The sequence below is a fragment of the Panthera leo genome, chromosome B3 (genome assembly GCF_018350215.1).
Source record: "Panthera leo isolate Ple1 chromosome B3, P.leo_Ple1_pat1.1, whole genome shotgun sequence".
Lineage (NCBI taxonomy): Eukaryota > Metazoa > Chordata > Mammalia > Carnivora > Felidae > Panthera > Panthera leo.
In genome coordinates this window covers 46,463,437-46,488,969 of record NC_056684.1, presented here as the reverse complement: position 1 = coordinate 46,488,969, position 25,533 = coordinate 46,463,437, and the positions used below count along the sequence as shown (strand labels likewise).

The following is a 25,533-nucleotide window of genomic DNA, read 5'->3' as shown; positions in this document are numbered from 1 at the left end:
GAGAAAGAGCTGTCCAGGGGAGAGTTCAAAGTGCTAATGCCATAACCCACTTCTCCTCTTCCCAAATATTCTAAGCTACCCTTCAGGGGGAGGGGAAAAAGCAGGTCCTTGTTCTAAGTACCCATTATATAATCAAAGTGCTCCTTGTAAAACACAATTTGGTTCAAGGCATTTGTCTATTTCAAATGATTCAGTGACTCACCATTGCTATGATAAAACTTGCAGCATGGTTTACCAAGCCCCAGAGCCCCAGGGTCTTCTCAACCCAGCTATGCTTTCAGATCCACTACCGCACCGTACTCTCCTCCCTCCATGCTCTGTACAGGCTATTACCACCACCTGTGATAGCCTCCTCCATTTTCACTTACATGCCCACTCATCTCGTACGTCCCGCTTCCCTCTCCAGGAAGCCTTACTACCAGCTGAACTGCCTCTCCAGTGGAGAACTTCATGCCTCCATAGCTGAATGAGCTACACTATATTTCAACTGTTTGTCCATTGGCTTGTTTTCTTTACTATTCTTTGAACATCTTACTTACTCACCTTTGTATCTCCAGTGCTTTATACAAGACATGAAACACAGCAGATGCTCCCAAACAAATAAAACACAACAAAACAAAAAAATGAATGACTGTATGAAGCAAAGAGTGAATGACTGAGAGGCTGAAGTTGTTATCTGATACAGGAGATGAAGGAAGAGCTCTTCCCATTAGCTGGCAGACTGTCCTGCCTTCCTAAATGGGAAGGAGTGAAAGAAACAATAGTGTAATTCCTCCTGCTCTTTTTGGTTCTCATGCTTTAGTGTCAGAGATACTAAACTGGATGAACCACAGAATATCCTTCAATGAAACTAAGTAATCTTATATTTTTGAGATTAAAAAAACACTTTCTGGGGCGCCTTGGTGGCTCAGTTGGCTAAGTGTCCGTGTCTTGATTTTGGCTCAGGTCATGACCTCAGGGTTGTGAGATGGAACCCCGCACCGGGCTCCACGCTGGGCACAGAGCCTGCTTTGGATTCTCTCTCTCCCACTCTCTGCCCCTCCTCCACTCGTGGTCTCTCTCACCTGTGCAAGCACTTTCTCAAAAAATAAAACAAAACAAAACAGTTTTCCAGTTTACTTTTTACAGGTGACCAGAAAGAACTGTGCTTTTCATTAAACTGTGCTTTTCATTCCCATATGTCCTCTAGAAGCAACGATTTGGTATTTGCTGATTCAGTGTGCAAGCCGACGTTACATAACATAACTACCATGAATAACGAGAATAAAAAGCATATTGATCTAAAAACCTTCAGAGGGTTAAAGACTTCACCAGGGTGACTGGCCTCTTCATCATCCTGTCCTGCTGAACCAGTCTCCATAAGAAGAGGGCCTCCAGTAGAGACCTGGGTTTGAATCTCAGGCCTGCCACTTACTAGCCATGTAACCTTGTTCAAGACACTAAATCCTTGCTGTCTCATTTTCTTATCTGTAAAATGGAGTACCTTTTAAAACCCAAACTGTTTCACAGGGATCATACACAGAATCACACAGGTCCTGGGGGTGAAATAGTTTACACAATCAAGTACTGTACAAATATATATTATTCTTTCATGTTGTAATTCCAAATGTAAAATTAAGGTATTTCACAGAGAAATGTATGTAACACAATGAAGACCTCATGGTTAGAGACTAATAACCTTATGTTCTAGATTTCAGTGGAAAAGCCTGAGAAGGAACAAAACCAAGCTGATGATAAATTATGGAGTTACAAATGACAAACACAAAAGGACTGACTGAACATATCTGAGAATAAATAAGTGAATAATAATGACCCCTCCCCCTTTCCCTGATTTTCCCCTATGCTCTCCCACCTCGGGTTCAGTCCAGCTAGAATCCCTAAGTACTGAACTAGCCAGAGGGGCCTATGAGCAAAATTCTCAGTAGCCTACAACAGGCAAGCTCAAATGTACCTAAACCTGAAACAGAGAGGAAAGCTGCCAAGTTCATGTTTGCCTCCGTCCTTCCCTCATCTGCTTGGAGCACCACAGCCAGAGCTCTTACATCTCAGATCCCCAGCCTCCTAGGGGTACTGCCTTCTCCTGACTCCCTTGAGAGTCACGTCACCTCTAAACACACTTTAAGAAAACACAGGGAAACTAAAAACTACTTAGCATATAAGAAAATTCCCCATTTTTTTCCTTCACAGGCTGAACACCAGTGTGTGAGTAAAAGTGAGAGGGACTTCTGTGAAAGCCTTTTCTGAGCCCTGTATTCCTAACTCCTAGGTCAACATCCTCAGGAACTCCAAAGAGCATCACATGAAAACAGTGAGGCTTATACACACACCACCTCTTGCCAGATAGAGTAAAATAAGGCATCAAACATCAGAGACTCGATAAATCTCTATCTTATCAAGGTCTTCTCTCCTAAGAAAGCAAAAGACAACCAAGACATTGTTAGGCCAAATAGAGATTTATGTGTACAGCCTTCTGTTTCACCTCATTTCTAAGATTATTTATAAGTCATTAAAAAAGATATTTAAATGCCCCAAACACATTTTGTTTTAATAGTGAAATGGCGAGGGGAGGGGATGCAAAAAAACACCAGGGCCTTTGGTCTTGTTAATTTACATTTCTGCCTTGAAACAGGAAAGGCCAGCTTAAAAAGGAAGACACATGTCCTGTTTTTAACAAAAATTGTAATTCTCAGGCCCTCCAACAGATATGCTCACACTACCTAGTAACCCTGCTCCACTCAGGCCATTCCCAAATCCTGCCAGCAATGCTAGAGAACAGGAATTCTGTAAAATCTTCACAGACAAAACTGAACCAAGAGTCTGACATTCCCTAAGAGCAATCTTCTCCATACTGAACAAAGAAAACCTATGGGTGGCAAGGAAGAGTGCCTGTAACTGCAAACCCATTTTCTAAAGGCTAACATTCCACATGTTGCTGTATATCATGGAGGTAATTTTAAAATAGACCTTTGAAGTCTCATCTCTGTCCCTTCTCCACTCTTACTGTGACTCCTCCTCTTGCCCCATGCCTAAATGAAGCATCCCAACAGCCACTTGGCTGGTGCCGGTCTCTGTACCCTCTCCTTGCTGCTCGAGGCAGAGAACCAGCCGCACAGGCATCACCTGGCAGCTGGTTAGGAATGCAGAACCTCAGGTCTCACCCCAGACCTAGTCCATCAGAAACTGCATTTGACAAAGACCCCAAATGATACATATGTGTATCAAAGTTTGAGAAGAACTGCTCTAAGCCCACCGCACTATCTGCTGGCCACCCCCGTTCCAGGTAAACCAACCCCTTGGCCTGAGAAGGGCCTCAGGGGGCAGTCCAAAGTGCCCAGCCTTGCTTTCCACACTTCCTAGGATGCACACGGAAAGCAGGCTGTTTTCCAGAAAACCTAGGTAGAGGCCTGGGCACGGTACTTAGCAGCCACCAGGAGCCACTGGTGAAGATGTATTTCCTGTCCTTATGTCTGCTCACCACTACCAACACCCTCACATCTCCTGCAGTCATTCCCTTTCCTGTCCTACCTCTTCTTCCCAGTATTGAAAACGCATCAGCTAGTGAAGTGATTCACCAGGCTCTAATGTCAGAATTTCGGCTCTACAGCTTGCTTGCTGGTGAATTAGGAAAACTACTTAACTTCACTAGCCCTCAGTTACTTCCTCTGTCAGTGAGGATGCTATAATAGTGCCTTCACCTTGGGCTTGCTGTGAAAGCTCTCAATCTGGCATTCGGATGGCTGGCACCTCACGTGCAGATTGGGACCTGTCCACTGACTTAGTCTGCACATTCGCCCTCTCCTTTAAAGGACTACACCACTGACAGGCAAGGCCACACAACTCAGCACCTAACTGTAACTCTCCCATAGAGATCTCTGTGCCGCTGGTTTTCTCTCCTAACTTGGATCTTAAAAGAAAGGATGGCTGTTGTGTTTACAGATTGAAAAAGTAATTCATGCTTATTACAGAAAAATATAAAAAAGAGAAATAAGTTATCCACAATCTCTCCTCTAAGAGACAATTGTTAACATTTAGAGTGTCCTCTTCCAAATAAGTAGATCTCACGGTCAGGAAGGAAAGGACCAAGTCTTAATGTCCTTGATAACTTCCCCGACTTCCCCACGTCCAATACCTCTCCACACTCCCAGCACCTGACGTAGCACAGTGCTGAGTACTTAGCAGCAGACAAACCCATACGTGTGCCTCAGCCGACTGCTGTAGTGACGTAAGTGGCTTGTCCCTGCACTTATATGTACACTGTCTACATACAGAAACAGGGACGTTGTCAGAGTTAGTGATGTAATATGTTTGGTTCATATGTAATGTGTCTGACACGAGTTGCTCCTATCTGCATTCTATGGGGCTACTGTTTGTGTTGGATGGTGAGTGTGTTTCTGGTTTCCCTTTCGATGTGCTCAGATTTCACTTACCTACAGGAATGGTCATCCCGTGAATTTTATCAGCCCAGCCTGCGTAGTACCGAAGAGTTTTGATGACCCCCTGCAAATCCACGTAAAAAGCTTGCAAGAACGGTTTGCCACCATTTAGGGATTCCATGGTCTGTACGAAAAGAAATGGAGAGAACTTTCCAGTGACACACAAAATAATCTCTAGAGCAGAGGAAAATGGAAGAGCGAGAATGTGAATGAATACGAATAGTGATTCATACCTGGTCAGTTCTGATTTCCCAAATGAAAAGATTTTTTAGTACTGCCAGTTTAGGTCAGTCTCTAGTAAAAACCACAATGAATATGTATGCACATGTTTTTGTGCCTGTGCGTCTCCAGTAACCACTATCCAAATGCATAAACACAACGTTTCTTCAACTAACGATAAAGAAATGTTCTGCCTGTCAAACCAGCTTCTGTTATATTAATGATCAGAGCTGCGTGGGGATGTGTTGGAGTCTAGACCAGTAATCTGAATCCATAAAGAGGAGCAGGGACATGGGCCTTTATGCAACTGATGAGAATATAAAGCGTTTTCCACCGCTGCCAAGACCCCTGCTGAGAAATGGAATATCCACCGTGCACAGTGACTTTATTTATTACCATCAAATAAACAAGAGCTCCTCTAGGGAAGCTCATACTTTAACAACTTCAGGGCTGCTTTTTGGTAAATATTTATGTTAACAACCATTACCTATTAAAAGTGAAGTATCTGTTCCATTGAATAAAAATAGACATACTGAGCAGTTGTAGATTACAAATGTTACTATTTGAATGAGGTGTTCCTAAACTGCTTGAATTGTAGCAACAACCATAAAAAGCCACATGGACACACTGAAATGAGAAAGGAGTATTTAGACTTGAGAAATATTGAAGGTGTTACAAGTTTAATGAATTCAAAATAAGCAAAAACATATGTTTATAATCTCATGTCCTTCTCTGTGAGGACACTTTATTATTCATACTGGTGTGAAAATGATGTGAGTGCTGACAAAACTAAGATGGAAATATTCTCCATTCGATGACATAAAAATACAATCACTTACAGGGCAACATACCCACTCACGTGGGTAAGGATCTGATGGGACTCACGTGCATATAAGATAGGACTCATTTTAAAAGATCCCATCACTTATCACTGTACATTGGCTCACCTTTACCAACGGGAATCCAATTATTTCCCAGTACTTTTGAGAACACGTATATGTTCAGGAGATGGGCATTATGTTCTCCAGGCAGCCAGCACAGAGCCAAGCTCCACACAGTATAGAGTGAAGTGCAGTCAGTAACCAGAATCTGAGCCACCTACATGGTCCCAATGAGCTGTTGACAACAGCCAATTTCACCTGAGGGTTGCCAGCCCTATGTTTATTTTCGATTAATTATATTTACTTGGATGAGGTATTAACTTCATTTTCTGGTCAGAAGCTCCCATCTATTCCAGAGGCTATCTCTTATTAAAAATCACTCCTCCCATGGCCTGAGCAGTATTTAAAAACAGAAATCTCATTTAAGTGTAATGGCAAAAGGGAACTGATCACGGTGAGGCATATGTCCGAAAAAGAATGGCATATGAATTTTATGACATGAAAATATAACTGCAGTGTGTGTGTGTGTGTATGTGTGTGTGTGTGTATATGTGTGTGTGTGTGTGTGTACACATATATGTATATATATATGTGTCTGTATATATATATGCGTACACATATATATACACACACACTAGTCTAATGTTGTAAATATCGTATAGATTTCACTCAATTAAACAGACACTTACAGACAATCTATATGCCCTCTCTACCTGACCATTTATGTCCCAGGAACACAAAAGAAGTAAAATACAGTCCTCACGCTTGAAGAAATCATAATCCAGGGAAGACATAAGCCTGCAGACCAGCATTTCCCCCCAAGTGTTCCAAAGAATTCAGCTTTGCACGATACTGATAGATTAGCCAGAAAAATAGTGTTGAGGCTTAAATAAATCTGAGAAAGAGTGACTAGGGCTTTTCCGAGTCTCTAATAGGTCAGTGTCTCGTGAACATCTGAGAAGGAGCTACTTTACCCGGAACAAACACCTTTATTGCAAAACACATAAGCACCTCACTGGAACAGTCTTCCTTGAAGTACCAGATTAGATAATGTTTTTAAAGAGAAGTAAATGTTACAGGGGCCAGAGTTCCAAATAATCTCCATAAAGGATTCATTTTTGTTCCCATACTATGAACAGATCCTGGAAGGGGATGGCTGGAAGAATGATGACAGCAGTGACACTGAGGAAGGACATAAGGCTTCCCCCTCCCAGAGCAAGCCCAATTGTGCTCTGTTTTCCCACGTGAAGGGTAGGATACAGTGTTCACGGTTTGAACGCCTGACTGAAGAAGGACGCCCTAAACGTTAACTGATCAACAGTGGGTTATCCAGGAGGAGATCCCTGGTGCACAAAACAGACATTCCCAAATGGTTCCAGTTTCCAGGCAGTTCGTATTCCCTAAGAAACTGACTTTCATTTTATAAATAGCAAAAACAAACAAATACAAAAACCACTAGGAGAGAGGATGCTCCTTATGTGAGAAAATGATTTAGCGAAAGACAGTTGCTGTCTCCTGCTATCTCTCCTATCCCCTGGTTCTAGAAAGTGGCAGAAGAACAAAGGGGGCAGAAGTGCCTGAGAGGCCCTCTGCTTCTGAAGGATTCTCTTTAGTCAAGAGAGGTTAACTCTGGGGAGGTAAAAAAACAGTCCTATTTGATCCTCAAATGAATCATTTGGTGTTGGTTTTCCCTAAGCTTCATGGTGACTCTCCTGCTGCTTAACTGTTTTTGTTTTGATTTGTCGGTTGAGGGTGGGCTAAGGTTGGAAAGGAAGGCAAGAAGGTCCTTTCTAGTCATGGGAAGCTATGGTTTTGTTCTTCAAAATTCACTAAGAAGAGACCCTCAGCTAGTCTTGCACCTCCCCATCTGATCCCAAAAGCCAAACACCTCTCATTTTTCATGTGTATTATGTTCTCTTCAGCTTGTCCCCCAAGTTGACTTCACACCACATTTTCAGAAAGGCTGAGGAATCTACATTTCAGTGGAGTAGTAAATTTAGGGTAAAGACTTAATGTTTTTTTAGGCTACTTACTGCAAGAACTGCCCTGTCTCGCTCCACCAAGTCTGCAAGCTTATCCAACAGACGGCCTCTTTCTGAAGCGTCCATCCTTCTCCACACTGAACCAAGAGAGAAAGCCAGGCGGGCTGCCTGCACTGCTTTGTCTATATCTGCCTGTTAGAGAGGAAGAGGCACAACTGAGGAGAGAGAACACTCCAAATAAAGGAAGAACCACCTGCTTCGATGAAAAAGGTGATGAATGAACGTCAGTGCTGGTGTCTGGGGAGGATAAGCTTAGTGCTCTGTTGTCTGAAGGCAGTTATTTCATAGGGAATCTTTTTCTAAGAAGGACATACCTTGTCTGCTTCTTGAACTTCACACACCTGCTCTCCTGTGGCTGGATTATAGACAGGGAACACTCTCCCGCTCTCTGAGTTCTGCCACTCGTTGTTAATAAAAATCTATGGAAGTAGACAACAGAGGAGGATCGGTGAGACACGTGATAGGAAGCCAACCAATGGTGAAGGATTATGGAAGTGCCATGGTAGTGATATTTGTTCTATATGTTTGTTGGCACGTAAGTATAGAATTTGAAGCATTACAAGAGACACTTAACAGTATGCAGTCCAGCCTCTCCCCAAATTCAGAAATTTCCTCTATGATATTTTTATCTCAAGTTTATCCAAAGATTAAATATAGTTCTTACCTTTAGCGAACCTGCCAACCAGTGAGGGAGTCAAACAAAGATGGAAGCACAGAGTCTCACATACATACAAACAATACACAAAGCTGAGAAAATATTTACTGACTGTCCAAACTCTGGCCAATATCCAAAAGGAGTAAATACCATGGATCAAACTGAGTCACCACGCTTTAGATCCTAGTTTCTCTCTCAGAGGCATAAGTAACTTCACAGGGAACTTGAAGGGTGCTGAAATAAGTAAGCATTCACTTAATTTATAGTCAGATCCTGAACTGTGCAATGACTCTAACTGGTGAGTTAAACAAGTTATGTGTGTAAGTCCAAGTTAGATTTCTTCCCCTTTGCTGGGTAGACTACACGACTCAGCAAAGGGAAAAGGCCTGTCTTTCAAACTGGTCTCTCAAGAATTTCTTAAGAGTCTTGGTTTCCTTATAAAGGAAATGGAGAGGGGCGCCTGGGTGGTGCAGTTGGTTAAGCGTCCGACTTCAGCCAGGTCACGATCTCGCGGTCTGAGTTTGAGCCTCGCGTCGGGCTCTGGGCTGATGGCTCGGAGCCTGGAGCCTGTTTCCGATTCTGTGTCTCCCTCTCTCTCTGCCCCTCCCCCGTTCATGCTCTGTCTGTCTCTCTCTGTCCCAAAAATAAATAAAAAACATTGAAAAAAAAATTTTTAAAGGAAATGGAGATTATATTAAAATGGCAAAGAGACTTATAGTTAAAAAAAATATTCAAGTTAGTATCTCAGAAGATTTGTAAGGACTGAGTTGAAGAAAAGGAGAAAATATAGGCAAAGAAATGTAAAAATTTTTATTGTATTAAAGAGAGAAACCCAAACAAAACGTTTGGACTATGACAGCTCAAAGAATACACAAAGATATTTTACTCTATAAAATTTATAGCATTACCATGAAAATTTCTGAAGTCAGAAGCCATCAGTCAATTTAGAACAAACACAAGGAAAAATTGATTTGTTATTGTCTGCCATTTTGGTAAATCACAGATGAGGCTAAATGAAGACAGATCTGCAATTTTAAATACTAAGTTCTAGATTATTCCAAAGCTTTATTTTGCCTTGATTTGTTAAAACAATGAAGCCTATGTTTCCCCTTTTTAAGACAAAAGAGAAAAAAGACCTTAAGTCTGCATAAGCACTTAATTCAAAAGTAACAAGCATAAACACAATGGCCTTGTAATTGTAGAAATTTTAAGTGTACGATTTATAAACATGCTTTATAATTTACAACAATTTATAAACAATTTCTAAATGTAATGTATTCATTTATTCAATAAGTACTTAGATACTCCTAGACCTAGGACAGGCAAAGAGGACTAGCAGTGCCAGCCCTCCAGGGTCTTACAGTCTCTAGTAACTCATTAAATATTCACAACCTTAATGGCAGAATTTTATTACCACTACCAAAGATGAGAAAGTTGTGAGGATGGGAGGTTAAGAGTCTGATGAAGCAGGTTCTCGTTGTGGCTCTGACTAGTCTACTGCTCCTTCCAGTGTTATCAGAGTCTGCGGGATTGCTCAGTCCAAAGAAACGAGTTCGTGTCCAAGCCTAAATTAGATCTATAGTTCTTGGACTCCTGGTCTAGTTCTCTTCCCACTCCATGTAACAAACTTCCTAACAGTTCACAGTTGATCATATCTGCACACTCCTTTGAAACACAGTATGACCTCCAAGGTAACAAAGGACAAAAATTGAGAGGTTAGTTTCACTTCTAGAGCATTATCAGGTTTAAGGAAGAGGGGTCTTGCCAATATGCCTTATTCTCTTTATTCACAATTTGACAGAGACTTCTTAACCTTTTTAATCCAATTTTAGTTTTTAAGTTTCTTTACTGAGTTCTATCTGTAAGAATTGAGATTTCATGACCTTTATTGATTCTTAGAGGTCTTCCAAAGATCAAAGAGAAAAATTACTTATTTTTTAACAGGATAAAACTCATTCATTCTCTTACTGTTTTCATTTAGGTGCATGGATCATCTTATAAATTTAAGATACACTACAGGACCTTAGTGATCTTTTGCTATTTTGTCATCCTAGGAGTTACTTCATCATCACTCAATTATTTCCAACCATGCTAAAAAAGAACAAAACAAAAAATTGTGGAACTGCCATAGAATGAATAAATAATTACAACTATTTCATCATCCTTCAGTTTTCATATGGTGTTGTCCAAACTAATGCATCATCTTTTGAAAGCACATAAAAGAAGTCTGGTGACACCATCTTTGTCATATTCTTTTTAGCTTTCATTGAATACATTTAGGAACTCAGAATTTTTCATTTCAGTCCATCATGAGTAAGAGAAGATTACAGAGAAAGATATTTCACAACCATAAATGAGTCAGAAGATGAAGGCAAAGAGAGAGAAACACTGGAGACTCTACTGATGAGGGTGAAGTTGATGAAGCAAAAGTTTGGACTATTTTCTCAAACTCAGGAATTAAAGAGCAAACAAGATATTTATGAATACACCAAGAAAACATGATATTCTAACTCAGTCATTTAATAGGACAGAGTTAATTATTTAGTATTTTGCAACAAGAACCTGGACCACCTTGTTTTGCTAAAAGGATATGTGATAATTCTTTTATCTTTTATGATATCTGTGTGTAAAAATTTAGTTGATATGATTCGTAAGTGGACAAATACTGAAGGTAGGTGTATACACAAAGGTGACTAGAGGACACATATTATGTAGAAATAAAATTTTTCATTGATCAATCTAATCTACATTTAAATTAGAAATTTAAATTAGAAATTAAAAACAGGGGTATCGATTGAGCATCTGACTCTCGATTTTGGCTCAGGTCATGAACTCACGGGTTCATGGGATTGAGACCTGTGTTGGGCTCTGTACATTCAGCACAGAGCATGCTTCAGATTCTCTCCCCCTCTCTCTCTGCCCCTACCCCATGTACTCTCTCTCAAAATAAACAAACTTTAAAAAAAACCTAAAAATGGAAACATCCTGTAATTATGGAACACAAAGATAGCCATCCTTTTTAATACAAAATTATAAGCACTCAAACTTTTCAATAGCATTACACTGTGAAAATGCACATACAAGAACCAGAAGTAACAATAAGCTGTAGCCTATTAGAGATATGTTTAAAATCTGGAATCAGTATTTATGACATGAATATTTCCTGTTTCATACATGATAGCTGATGAGCAGATAGTTAGATTCAAAGGCCCTTTACCCATTCCTGGCCAATACCTCTAAATATCCAGGAAAATATGGAAGAATAATTTGGTTTGCTATGTTTAAGTTCTAATTTTGTGGGTTTCACTATTACTACTGCTGTACATTTTTCATAAAATAACTTAAAATTTTAAGCATACAAAGGATCCAACAGACCCAGATGGTAAATGTGATGACTATTTTTCCTGGTATGCTGAAGGTTAAAATATTTGATTTTTACTAGGTTATTCTTTTTGTAGACCTAGCCTTATGACACTTAAAAAACCTGTACTGATAACTTTGTTGGTACACCGACTAGCAAATACCTCTAATACTTGAAGATTTTCAGCTTCTCTAGGCTATTTCAAAAATCTTGAATACTATATCAATAGTTCTTCCCTAACCAGGCTCCCAATGGCCAATACTGACATAATTTAAACAACAAAATAAATAATGATAGCAATGATTACTCATAGAATGAAAAAGGCACTCAAGAGCCCATAATGATACAAATTATTTTAATGAATATATAAATGGGGGGATAAGATGAAGTTCTGCTTCATAGGAGAATTCCAACTAACAGTTGTGAAGGAATGGTGGAATTAGATAATCACCATTTGTCAAACATCATAGTAGTAATTGCTGGAGGCAAAATCATCAGTGGATGATAAAATTGGTGGGTAAAAGTATAATGAAAAATTGGATGTTAATGTAGTCTCAAAGTATATTCCCACAAGATACTTCCTAATTACAAAGGGAAAAATAGAAACTTTATTAGAGAAACTTGACAGACAGCACCTTAATCAAGCAATCAAGGTTAACATCACCAGTAATGCAACAAATGAATTGTTATTAACATTTTATCTGCATGTCCTACCAATAATTAAAAAGCTGTGTTGAAATCTCTTGCTTTGGTTGTGGATTTGTCAGTATATCTCTTACAGTCTTCATTTATATCTTTATAAATTTTAGGCTATTTTATTAGTGAATATAAAATGATTTTTGTACATTATCCTTACATCCTGTAATTGTTTATTAGTTCCAGAAGGGTTTTTTTTTCTCTTTTTTGTGTGTTTGAATTCTTAGGGATTTTCTACCTAGACAATCATGTTATTTATGAACAGAGACAGTTTTATTTCTTCCTTCCCAGTCTATATACATGTTATTTCCTTTTCTGGTTTTACTATATTAGGTAGGACTTTCAGCACAATGTTCAACAGGAGTGGCAAAAAGGGGTTTCTTGTTCCTATTCATAGAAAGCATCTATATAATTTCTTGTCATTAAGCATGATGTCAGCAAGAGGTTTTATGTAGGTATTTATCATCCAGTTGAGGAAATTCCTTTATTTTTAGTTTGTGGAGAGGTTTTTTTTTTTTTTTTTTTTTTTTTTTTTTACCATGAATGGGTGTTGGATTTTGTCAAATGCTAATTCTAAATGTACAGATGCTATCGTATGAGTTTTTTTCATTAGCCTGTTGATGTGACAGATCATAATAAATGATTTTTGAATTCTGAACCAGTCTTGTATACCTGGAATAAATACCACTTTGTTGTGGTGTATAATATACTGTTGGATTTTATGTGTCAACATTTTTTACAGTATTTGCATTTATGTTAATAAGAGGTATTGGTCTGTAGTTTTCCTTTCCTGTATGTCTTTATCTGGTTTTAGTATTACAGTAATGCTGGCCATATTAGATGAGTTAGGGAGTGATCCTTTTGCTTCTATTTTCTGGAAAATACTACACAGAATTGGTATGTTTGCTAGAAATCACCACTAAAACCATCTGAACCAGGGGCATCTGGGTGGCTCAGGTGGGTGAACATCCAACTTCAACTCAGGTCATGATCTCAAGGTTCATGAGTTCAAGCCCCACATTGGGCTCGCTGCTGTCAGTGCAGAGTCCACTTCAGATCCTCTGTCCCCCTCTCTCCTTGCCCCTCCCCTGCTTGCTCTCTCTCTCAATAACAAACATTTTAAAAAATCTGGACCAGTGCTCTTTTATTTTTGGAAGGTTACTAATTACTAATTTGACTTCTTAAATTTATATGGGCCCATTTAGGGTTAGCCAATATGAGTTTCCATCCTTGGTTCCCACCACCAACTATTCCTTTTTTGTGCATCTCTTAGGTCAACCTCCTGAGAAGAGCACTTGGTTGGTTTCAGGACATTTTTTGAAGCACCTCCAGAGGTAAATGAAATAACTACCCTTGGGTCCAAATATATGTAACCATAAAGAAGAAAGCCACGTATGTTTGAAGCCATTAAAGGGCCAAGTTTGGGTCAAGATAATTTCTTTTCAAAAGAACCATGGAGAGGCGGGCAACAAGTGATGAATATCTCAGGAGTGGGTGCCAAGTTGGTAGGTGTTAAGATTTTAAGAATTTCTGTATTTTTAAAATGTCTTTGGTATTGGTATCTGGGTAATTCTGGTCTCAAAGAGTAAGATGGAAAGTATTCTTCTCCTCTCTTCAATTTTCTGGAAGAGTTTTTGTAGAAGTAGCATTATTTTGTCCTTAAATATTTGATAGAATTTGCCGGTAAAAGTATCTGGGCTTGGAGTTTTCTCTGTCAAAAAGGTTTTTTAGCTATGTGTTCAATTTCTTCAATAAATACAGGGCTATTTATCTATTTCTCCTTGTGTGACTTTTGGTAAAATCTGTCTTTCAAGAAATTGACCCATTGGAGCATCTGGGTGGCTCAGTTGGTTAAGGGTTTGGCTCTTGATTTTGGCTCAGGTCATAATCTCCTGGTCATGAGATCCAGCCCAGCACTGGGCTCCATGCTGAGCATGGAGCCTGCTTAAGATTCTCTCTCTCCCTCTCCCTCTCCCCTAATGCTCTCTTTTTAAAATAATAAAAAAAAAGATAGATAGATAATTTGCCCATTAGTTATCAAATTTGTGGGCACAGATTTGCTCACAATATTCCTTTATCATCCTTATAATGTCCATTGATGGTCCCTCTTTCATTTCCGGTATTCAAAATTTATGTCTTCTCGCTTTTTCTCTTTGTTAGACAAGCTAGATATTTATCAATTTTATTGACCTTTTCAAAGAACCAGTCCATGGTTTTAGTGATATTCTCTATTGTTTTCTGTTTTCAATTTCACTGATTTCTGCTATAATTTTTTATTATTTTTCTTCTGCTTGCTTTAGATTTATATAGCTCTTCTTCTTCTAGTTTTCTAAGGTAGAAACTTGGATTATTTCTTATTTTCTAGTATATGCAACTCAATGCTGTAAATTTTCCTCTACCATTTTCACTGCATCCCACAAATTTTGGTAAGTTGTATTTTCATTTAGTTTAAAACATTTTAAATTTCTCTTGAGACTTATTCTTTGATTCATGTGTTATTTAGAAATATGTTCTTTAATCTCCAAACATTTTGGGATTTTCCAGTTTTCTGCTATTAATTTATAGTTTTACTCTATTGTGGTCTGGGAGTATTTTTTATATGATTTCTACTCTTTTAAATTTGTTGAAGTGTGTTTTATGGTCTAGAATGTGGTCTATCTTAGTGAATGCTCCATATGAACTTGAGAAGAATGTGTATTCTGCTGCTGTTTGATGGAGGCTTACTTTACTACTCTTAGAACTAATAGCAGCATTTGCTTTTATAGAAAACCCAGCTTTTGCATTTTCCTTCTGTTCCCAACTCATTTTAATATCACTGTTCTTTCAATTAATCAATATATTAAAATTAATGTATGCATGGATAGCGTTTCAATTACATATTGTAATAATATTTCATGTCACACCGTATAATTAAGCAGAAAAAATGAAAGGCAAAAAGGTTGAAAATAAAGTGATACTGTCTTTTTTTCTTCAGACATGATTGCCTGTCCGGAAATTCCTAAGAAATCTACAAAAAAATGCTGAAAGTATAATTTAGCAAAGTCCCAGGATACGAGATCAATATACTATCAATAAATCATTGGGAAATGAAATTTAAACGCATATATTTATACACACACATTAGTTCATGCAAGATCTGGTTGCACTGCGACAGAAGGGTCCTTTACAGTATATTGCTTACCTTACAGCCAGAAGTGGAAATCCTGGGCAGCAACTTCTGGCAGCAACTATTAACCCGTTAAATTATGTGACTTTAAAAATTATACTCTAAGAAAGAGTCTCAAGAAGAGTTATGGCTCTTAGTTGTAATGTAACCTCTTCACAAAATTGAGGGACCTGCAAAACTCTCTCCCAATCCTCCCCTGTAGAAAAAGATTCGATAGAAAACAAAACAAGACAAAAAAGGTGGAACTAACAGAAAAAGGAAGAGCTGAGCAGAAATTTGATTTTGCAGGAAAAAAACGGCCAAATGTTCATTGAAAGCCTATTTTAAGGGCACCTCACTGGCTCAGTTGGTGAAACATGTGATTCTTGATCTCAGGGTTGTGGGTTCAAGCCCCACACTGGGTATGGAGATTGCTTAAAAATAAAATCTAAAAAACAAAAACAAAAACAAAAAAACAAAAAAACAAAAGGCCTACTCTAAACACCGAGTTGTTTTAGATTCTACTGAAAACCCACAGAAGACATGTACTCTGCTCTCTGCTGTCCTGGAACTTATAATTATGTTTCAGAGACAAGATTACTTTCAGGAAAGTTAAATAATGTAAGGCACTCTATGATTTAGTGCCAAGATGAATGGTAGAGATAACCACTGCAGGAGTGTACCTCAGAGAAGGGAGATAGCAGTGTGGGCTGACATGTTAGAAGAACACTTCAGGAAAACAAGAAATAATGAGGGAGTATGACCCAGGGTAGGGAAAGGATAAGGTAAAGGAAAGAAATTCTATCCCTAATAAGATGATTCAGCTGGCCCGATCTACCCCTCCTCCTCGACTTCAGCTCCTCTCTGAAGATTATCTGATACACTGGTTTAGGAAGTGTGACAGAAAAGGAAGAAATCCAAGTTTAGCTGCTCTCCTTCCCTCCAGGAGTCCCCAGACCCTAGCAGCAGCTCTAGGGATTGAGCGCCCTGGAAACCCAGCCCCAGCCTCTACCGCGGCACTGGCTTCAGAGTAAGCAGGGTGCCTTCCAGCACGCAGGTCCTCCAAACCACGAAAATCCAGAAAGGACATAGGTCAGAAAGCCGGTCACACTCACAGAAAGAAGAGAGACATGAGAAAAGATTCTTCCCAATGTTGTAAATTGATACATTTAGAGAGAGCTGTGCCTAAAAGGAGTGAAAAAGACGGCAGAGCATACAGGAAGAAGAAGCTTTGAAAAGATATGGAAAATAAATACTGAAAAAAGTAGTGTTAGAGAACAAATATTTTTTAAAAAATGTAGTTGTTAGAATTGAAGAGTCTGAGAAAAATAAGCCTTACAGATTTCCTAATGAGAAACAATGAATCAACAAGGGAACCATGATGAAGAGAAATGGGGGTAGTGGGAAAAGAAAACGTTGAGATAGGGAAAATAGAAAGAGCTGGAACTCCTCTCCTATGAACATTCAGGTGTTCAATATTTTGAACTGTTCGAGACTGGATAACTAGATTTCTTTCCTTTTTTCACATGAAAATACAGTTAGAAAAAGCATTAAAGCAAGACCAGCCAGAACACATACAGAGCCCGTGGCGGAGAACAATTTGAGACCCAGCCATCGACTTGTGTCCTCACAATCCTGCTATTTGCAGACACGTCCTGTGTTCGTGGTTTTGGTCAATACCTGAATTTCGCTAGTAGCCCACGGAGTGGAGAAGGGATTACACTGTAGGGGAATCGTGGTATTCTTGGGTAGCATAATCCGGAATGTTAAGTATGTGTACTTGGGCCAAAAGGTTCTCAAAAGCCAAGCAAACGATTGCAGAGATAAAGACAAGGAGTCCCAGGCAATCAGTAAGGACAATTTTGTTATAAAAAGTCTAGTCTAAACACAGCTGAACTCAAGAGGATGAGTCTCTTAAGGTGCAGGTTTCCATGGACTCTTCCTGTTAACACCCTCCCATCCCATCTTCCCTTCCCTTATCTTCCTCAAAAGTTTGTACTAAGTAGGTGCTTAGTGCCTGCTAGTGTCTCCTTAGATTTCTGGATTTTCTTTCTTTTCCAGGATGAGCAAATTACGTCTTTCAGGTTAAATATACCTGTCTGTCTCCAGTATATGATCCCAAGAGTACAAGAGGGCTAAAGGGGTACTTGCGCCAGACGTCCCAAAAGACAAAGGCCACTGCTTCCATGTAGCGTGTCAACCACCAAATAATTCTTTAAAGAGAAAATAAATCATTCCAATGACTGACTCACTTGTAGAGAACAGACCTGGCTAAAACAAACTCAATTATATATCATCAATCCTACCTACCCCACTGCCCCATGATCCCCATATCTAAGAATGCTCTTGACATCTGTTTTAAGAAAAGAGTAAGAAACAGCCAACTGGTCTGAGCCGCCTTATCAAAGTCACATTGAATTACAGCATTTGTTACTCTGTTGAAGCAACATGGCATTAAAGCCAAGTACACACCAATGTCAGTTGTGACATATTCCCAAATCGGAAGAAACTATACTTGCCATCAGTGTTGTGGTAGAAGGCAATGGGAATTGCTACTGGTAATGGTTAATGTTCATTTCTTCCTGTTCCACTTTCTATAAACAAGGTAATGCCTATACAAGCTCATTACTGTAAACTGAGCACATTTAAATTGGCAGTAAAACCAGAGTATTTACTCTAGTGCACATATAAAGTGCCTCATCCAATGTTTTGGAAATGTTTCAAGTTTTGAAACCAAGCAGCTGGCAGCTTTACAAGCCAAACCTTACACTTAAATCACTCACTCTGGAAAGTTTTTTGGTGTCCCGTGTCAGGTAGTACCATTCAGCAGACGTTCATTCCCCCACCCCTTGAATTCTTTTGCAATAAATTTGCATTCACAGGGCTCTTATAACTCTTCCAGCACCATAGACTCCAATGGCTGTTGATTAAATGTATATATCCTGTGCATTTAATCTGACTTACATTATGGCCACTTCGTAAAAATGCCACAGACTGGACAAGCGATGACACATAGCAAGAACCTGGAATCCCTGCAAAGCCTCAGATTAGGGTTTTTTCTCCTTCTTTATTAATAGTGACCATTTTGTGGCCCGGCTCTAAATCAGCAAAAGTATTTGACAGCAAATGCTCCTATCTATGGATTATATATAACCCGTCCTACACACCAGATGAAAAAGGGATAACCCTGGGAAAGGAAGGGCTTGTTCCATGTAAATCATGTTACAAATTGGACAACACCCAGAGAGTTCATTGTTCAGCCTCAATTGTGAAGGCCGTTCCCATTTACTATTCTCCTAGAATCGATGTTAATTAAGGTGGACTGAGACCATAAATCAGCCTGGGAGTTTTACAATGTAATTCAGCATTAAGCATATATATTTAAATTAAAAGTAACTGATTAACCATTAGAGTTTTTCCAGAAGTGGCTGGGGCCATTTCTTTATAATAAAGACACGTCACCTTTCATTTTTGTAAAGGGGAGAGCATGAAAAAAATACTGTATTATCTTCTAAAATGGTGAATAAGGCTGGTAAGTGACTCACGACACTGGTTATTGGGAGGAGGAGCTGGCAAGAGAGAGAGAAAAGAAGAACAGGAAGGAGAGCTGCATGGTGCAGGGCAGCTGGCATCTTTTCTCTACCTCCCTTGAAGTCGTGGGCTCTCCCTTTAGTCACAATCATCCATTACCCACCTACCATTCATCAGGCTCTGTGCTAGGCACTGGGGGTGACAGAAATAAGTAAGAACCAGCGCCCGCCCTTCAAGTGAGCGTTCAGCATGGCAGAGGGCAGGACTGTCACAGCAATGGCTCTAATAATAGGACATGACAACAACATTCAAAAGGATTTATGGAACAACCACTAGGAATATGCTTCAAAGATACTATATGTTCCAACTTTATAAAACAGTAGCCCGGTAATTTGTGTGCCTCCAGGAAACCCAACCAAAGAGCTACACCTGCCTGACAGAAGCCAGGAGAACATCCTTCTGAGAATAGGACTTGGGCTTCATCACAAAAAAAAAAAAAAGCAGAAGAAACAAAGCAATGGCTTTGTAAACCCACAGCTGAAAAGACAGGATTGTCTGATAAGTAAGTCCTTCAAGAGCTGTGCTAACACAGCCCATCTACACATGCCTCCCCACACAGTAAATATGAAAACCACGTGCAGAGAGTGAGCCTGGGAGAGGAATTTGTTTTAACCCAAAGTACATGGATAACACATATTCGATGAGTAATTCAGATTTATTAACATTATTAGATGACCACTGTATGCCAAGCATTTTTACTATTTCATTTAATCTGTGTAACATAACCGTGATGTAGGTATTTTCCTTCTAGATGTGTAAATGAAGGATCATGTTACAAATGCAAGTTTATACTGCAAATAATGTACAAGGCAAAAACTTGAACGTAGGTCTCTAAATGCTAAGTACAGAGCTTTTCCATTCCTCGTAACATTACCGGTTCCCACCTCCCACCATCCACAACTCTACTAGACTACAACTTTAAGTGAAAGATCTATGTTCATTTAGGCCAAAAGCAGCAAAAAGAATATAATTAGGACTTTTCCTGTAAAGTCAGAATTGAAAACCCAACCAATCAAGCGAATAATAACAAAAGTTAACATATAAGGCTTACTATGTTCCCAGCACTGTTCTAGACACTTTACATGTATTAACTCACTTAATACTCAACATTATCATCTGAGGTCAATACTATTATTATCCCTGTTTTACAGATGACGAAGCTGAAGCTCAGAGATAGAGGAGCTCACCCAGAGCCAGGCATGTGGCAGAACTGGGACTCAAAACCCACACAGTCTGGCACCTTCACCCCTCAGCCCTGGACACTGGTATCTATAACAGACTGGCACTCTGATGTCACTTCCTTCATTGCTACATAACCTTCAAGCGGCCATCTGCACTGTCCCAAAAGAAATAAACATGCTTCTTCCCCAAGGGGTAGGTTTCTTCATAATCTGGTCCCAACCAACACTTCTGGTCTCCTCTCCGGCCATCCCTCACCATGTATCTAAGCAGGAATAACATCTATAGGACAATATCATTCATGAGAAACAAGCAGTGACAAAATAACACCACATTTCCCATCAAGGATATGTCCCTATCTAAATATAGAATGGAGTGTGTGCCTGTGGAGAAAACCAGACTGGTCTTACATAGACCAGTGTCTTATAGTGTGCCATAAACTGAGGAGCACAAGCATTCAAAATCTGTGGATCTAAGTTCCTCCCTTTGCCCCCCTATACTTAAATCACACCAAAAATGCTACGAATTGTTATGAATGAGGATCTCTGAGCCTGCTGTTTCCTCCCTTCCTTACCTGACACAACATTAGAATTTTAGTCATCTTTCAAAACTCAGTTCGAGGGGCGCCTGGGTGGCTCAGTTGGTTAAGTGCCCGACTTGGGCTCAGGTCGTGATCTCACAGTTCATGGGTTCGAGCCCCGTGTTGGGCTCTGTGCTGACAGCTCAGAGCCTAGAGCCTGGAGCCTGCTTCGGATTCTGTCTCTCCCTTTCTCTCCGCCCCTTCCCCGACTCGTGCTCTGTCTCTCTCCCTCTCTCTCTCAAAAATAAATAAATATTTTAAAAATCACAAAAAACCCCTCGGTTCAAATACTTGATAAAGCTGTCCCAAACTCTTCAGAGTTGTCTGATCATTCTCTGACTTCTGCCTGTGTATCACATCGATCTGTAATACTTTACGCATGTCCCCCACTTAGATTGTGGGCTCCTTAAGGATAAACACCATGTCACTATGTCATCTTTGTTTTTTGATCTCCAGGACCTAGAAAAAGAATAGTGAAATGGTAGATGCTCAGTAAATATTTATATGCATTTGTATTACCCAAGAAGCAAATTCTTTTTGTCAACAAAAACCAAAACAATGTATGTTTTAATTCCAGGAATCAGATCCTTGGAATTCTAGAACCGTTTCTATCTATCCAGAGAAGCAGGTCCCCAGTCAACACTGAATACTACCTAATATTGGATGCTTCCTACTTTTTCTTGTCTGGATTGAGGCTACGCAACAATCGGTTTTCCTCTAGAACATGGCTTTGGATAGACACTGTGACACCAAGATAATGGAGTTATTTACTCACCTAAGAAGATTGCAGAACCATGCACCTTGCTAAAACTCTTTAGGATAAAGGTGGTTCAGAAGGAACCCTTTTTCTCTGGGGGCACTAGATAATGACACCGGAGATCTCGGGAGGAACCTGAAACCCAGAACTGCAGTCCCTTCATCTCACCACTGGCAGTAGTGTGGTTCATTATTTAACTCTGCTTAGGGGCTTGTTTATAAACGGACATCACTTTCGTGGTCTTATTTTCTATCACAGCAAAAGGAGGAGGGGGAGGAAGAGTGCTTGCGTTCTGTTCTTGGTTTCAAACTAAATGTTCAGCTAGTCTCCTAGCTTCCCCAACCCTCAGTTTCTTTATCTATGATAAAGAATGATGATTTATCTATAATAAGTGAAACTTGGTAACTGAAGATAGGCTAATCTATGGCACTTGTGATAAAACTTCTGTCCAGCCCCTTGACAGATATTGATAATCAATCACAATATCTTCCAGTTGAATTTCTGAAAACTTTTCAACATGGCATTTTAGAAAGCTACTGCCAACTGAATGGAAGATGTCCCTGAGGACGTAAAAGTTCTAACTCTGTGAATCTGACGTACTGGCTATAGAACACATATGGCCACCAGTGGGCGCTCAATAGGAAAGTTTATCAGAAGTTCTGGGACACCGTAGGTTTGTCTTGCTTCTCCAAGTGCATGTTGACATTTCTCTAACCATTTCAACAACACCTCTCTATGTCCAGAGCAGAGTCCATCCTCTGGGTTCAAAAGTGGCGGTCTCCTTTTCCAATTACGTCTAGCACTTGAACATGTAACTGATGAACTAGAAAGATACCATTTTGAAAAAGCACAATTTGGGTGGAAAAAAAATCCTGCAACAAACATTTTAAAACTTAGGCAAGCTCATCACCAAGCACAATTGGTAACTGCCCACCTTCCCCCCAAACAGTCTTACTGCTTGTTGTAAAACTATGAGGTTTGACACGATCATACTTTACCAGCCCAATCGTACTAAAGGATCACTTTAAAAGACACTAATGGGGGGCACCTGGGTAGCTCAGTTGGTTAAGCATCCCACTCTTGGTTTCAGTTCAGGTCATGATCTCGCGGTTTGTGAGTCTGAGCCCCGCATCAGGCTCTGTGCTGACAGCACACAGCCTGCTTCAGATTCTGCGTCCCCCTCTCTCTCTGTCCCTCCCCTGCCTGCGCTCTCTTTTATCTCTCTCCCAAAAATAAACATTAAAATTTTTTTTTAAAAAGGAACTAACAAGTGAGTATCTTTTTCTTGCTCTAAATATAGTTAGTGGAGGCTGCTTGGGTTAGGAAGAGAGAGATTCACAATGCTGGAAGGGGCCCTAGATATAATGTATGTAAATGAAAAATGTTACTAAATAAATTTCTCAAAAGAAGCCAATGACTTGCACAAGGCCACATACCCCACTAGTGGTAGAATAATAGGGACTGGAACCCCCATGTCCTGATTCCCATTCTAGTGTTTTTTCTAAATTTAATCTTTGCTAATGTTTCTTTGGAAAGCAAATTTGATGGTTGACCAGGGAATCAGAGCAACCCTCACTGCATTTCTTCCACAAGGTCTCTTAAACATTACTCTGCACAAGGAATTTTGCTCAAGTCCCTTTTTTCTTCAATACAATCAATGCAGATGATAGCGAAATAATTTTTAATTTCCTTTCTTGAAAGCAAAATGTGTTAGGGAAACAGTGGTGATTTACATTCCTAATGTGATTCTGCTTAGAGATGAGGTCCTGGGATATTTTCTGCAGCCTCCTGAGGTGCAGAAGCAGGAACTTCTGGCAGAGAACAGACAGCAACCTGACTATTGTGATCTTCAGATAATAAATTATTTCTTGGGCTTATTAAAGAACAGCTTTGTGCTCTTACAACAACAGGGCTATATTTGAGGGTGCAGGAAGGATACTTCAAAATCATCCTAATGACTTCCCACAGGCCAGTAGGTCTTGGATAAGAAAAGAAAGGGAATGGCCAGCCTTGACTGATTTAGGAGCTGGTTACAATTTCACTGCATCAAAGTGATTCCTTTTTCATACTTTCCTTTCTCCATGGAATCTAGGTATCCACGGCTGAATAAGAAAAGGGCATCAAATGCCAAAATCTTTATAAAATGGTCACAGCTGTTTGATTCACAGTCACTTCTCCTAGCTAAGGGAATTAAAGTAAAAATTCATGATGGCACTTTGTTAGGGACACTACACACAAGCATTTGGGGAAAAAGAACCTCTAAGTGTAATTCCCTCCTGTAAATATTTCATAACATCCTAGATTCTGGGCAAGAAATGTCATTTATTTCCCCACCTCAGAAATTTTATCCCCTTCCTGAAGGAATGTGTTTAAGAACTCTAACAAGTACAATACTACAACAAAGTCTTCTGCCAAACATTAGTGTCCTTTTCCAGGGCACTGGGTGGCTCGGTTAAGCTTCTGACTCTTGATTTCTGCTCAGGTCATGATCTCATGGTTTGTGAGTTCAAACCCTGCATCTGGTTCTGCACTGACAGTACTGAGCCTGCTTGAGATTCTCTCTCCCACCCCTCTCTCTCTGCCCGTCCCCAGCGCATGCACGCTCTCTCAAAAGAAATAAACCTTAAAAAAAAAAAAAAGTGTTCTTTCCCAAATCTGAAAGGAACAGGTATCTCAGTGTCCAAGAAGGGAGGTCTGAAATATGAGTGGAGTATATGGTTGTGTCTCTGGATTAAGACAGTAAGGACCATAATGACAGGCTTTCTGAAAGCCAATTCAATGTGACTGGGCTGGTTTATACTTTCTGTTGTTTGTTTGTTGTTGTTGTTGTTGTTGTTGTTTTCCAAATAAGACCATCAGGATAGCAACATGCAAGTCTGTTCTCTCCTCAAGACAGGTATAGAGACTGAAGTTGCTTAACATATTCAATCATAATGATTAAATGTCATGAAGGTTGTGTCTATATGCAAAATGAAATAGAGATATGAGGAAATTCACTGAGGACTGAGGTGGTTAATCTTGCACATATTCCTTTATTTTCCTTATAGAACAACCAGAGTGGAGGTGCTAAGAGCCAAAAGATCTCCATGTAAATACCACTCTGCCTTTTACCACTTATGCAATCCTGAGCCATCTTTAAATAGACTCTCAAACTCTTTGAGCTTTGTTTCCTTCTCTGTAGGAACAGAAATAAGGCTCGTCCACCTTGCAGGGTTGTTGTACAATTAAGTGAGATAAAATGTAACTGTGCCTGAGGCTTAACTGGCTAGGATGAACTTTCTTCCCTCTCGAAGATCCTTGAAAAGAGCTCTCTTGGCTTCATTTGGTTTTCTCCGTACTCTAATAGAGCACTTAACATGCAGTCAGTGTTCAAAAGACATAATAGATCATACTCCTGGGACAGAAGTGAAGACGGACTTCAGATTGGCTGTCCACAGGGATCCGACCCATCTAACAGTGGCTTTACGTGGTTTTCTAAATCTCAGTAGTTACGTGGAGAAAGACCCAAAACAGGGAACTTAACCACACAAGCCAAGCCACATCACTTGGCCACTTTTGCACCAGGAAGGTAACAGAAGACAAATCAGGCTTGCCACACTTTGCAGCCCACAGCAAAGTGGCTGTGACAATACAGAGATGCTGCCATGAATTTTCTAATTGGGGAATCTGACCCCCTGAGGAATTCTGAAGCAGCAGGCTTTAATAGGAGTTAGGTGTAAATAATTTCCTATCCTCGATGAATCTTTGACATAAAGCTGTCATGTTTTATTTCAGTAATAAAATGTTTTGTTTTTTTAATAGTAAATGCTTCAAATGATTTGTATTTAAACCCTGCAGTAGATGGTGCCTTGGAGAGTTGAATTTTACTCGGCTTGCCACTAAACTGCTTTTGGTTCATCAAAGGAGAATACCAGATAACAAATCAATAACCAGAATAATGTATCTATAGAAAAAAGTTCAATTACTTTTAATTGAGCAGCATAAGGAAGTAGTT

The 25,533-nt window shown here is 39.7% G+C and overlaps 1 protein-coding gene across 8 annotated transcripts in view; it reads right to left on the bottom strand.

Moving 5' to 3' along the window:
* The window catches only part of ALDH1A2 (aldehyde dehydrogenase 1 family member A2), a 99,867-nt gene that overhangs the window by 55,288 nt on the left and 19,046 nt on the right, over positions 1-25,533 (bottom strand). For all 8 annotated transcript variants that reach the window (XM_042941906.1, XM_042941907.1, XM_042941904.1 and 5 more), the window contains 3 exons: positions 7,890-7,994; positions 7,567-7,707; positions 4,428-4,557 (listed from right to left, as the gene is read on the bottom strand). In XM_042941906.1, the coding sequence (XP_042797840.1) occupies positions 4,428-4,557; positions 7,567-7,707; positions 7,890-7,994 (376 nt within the window). The remainder of the gene's footprint in view (positions 1-4,427; positions 4,558-7,566; positions 7,708-7,889; positions 7,995-25,533) is intronic.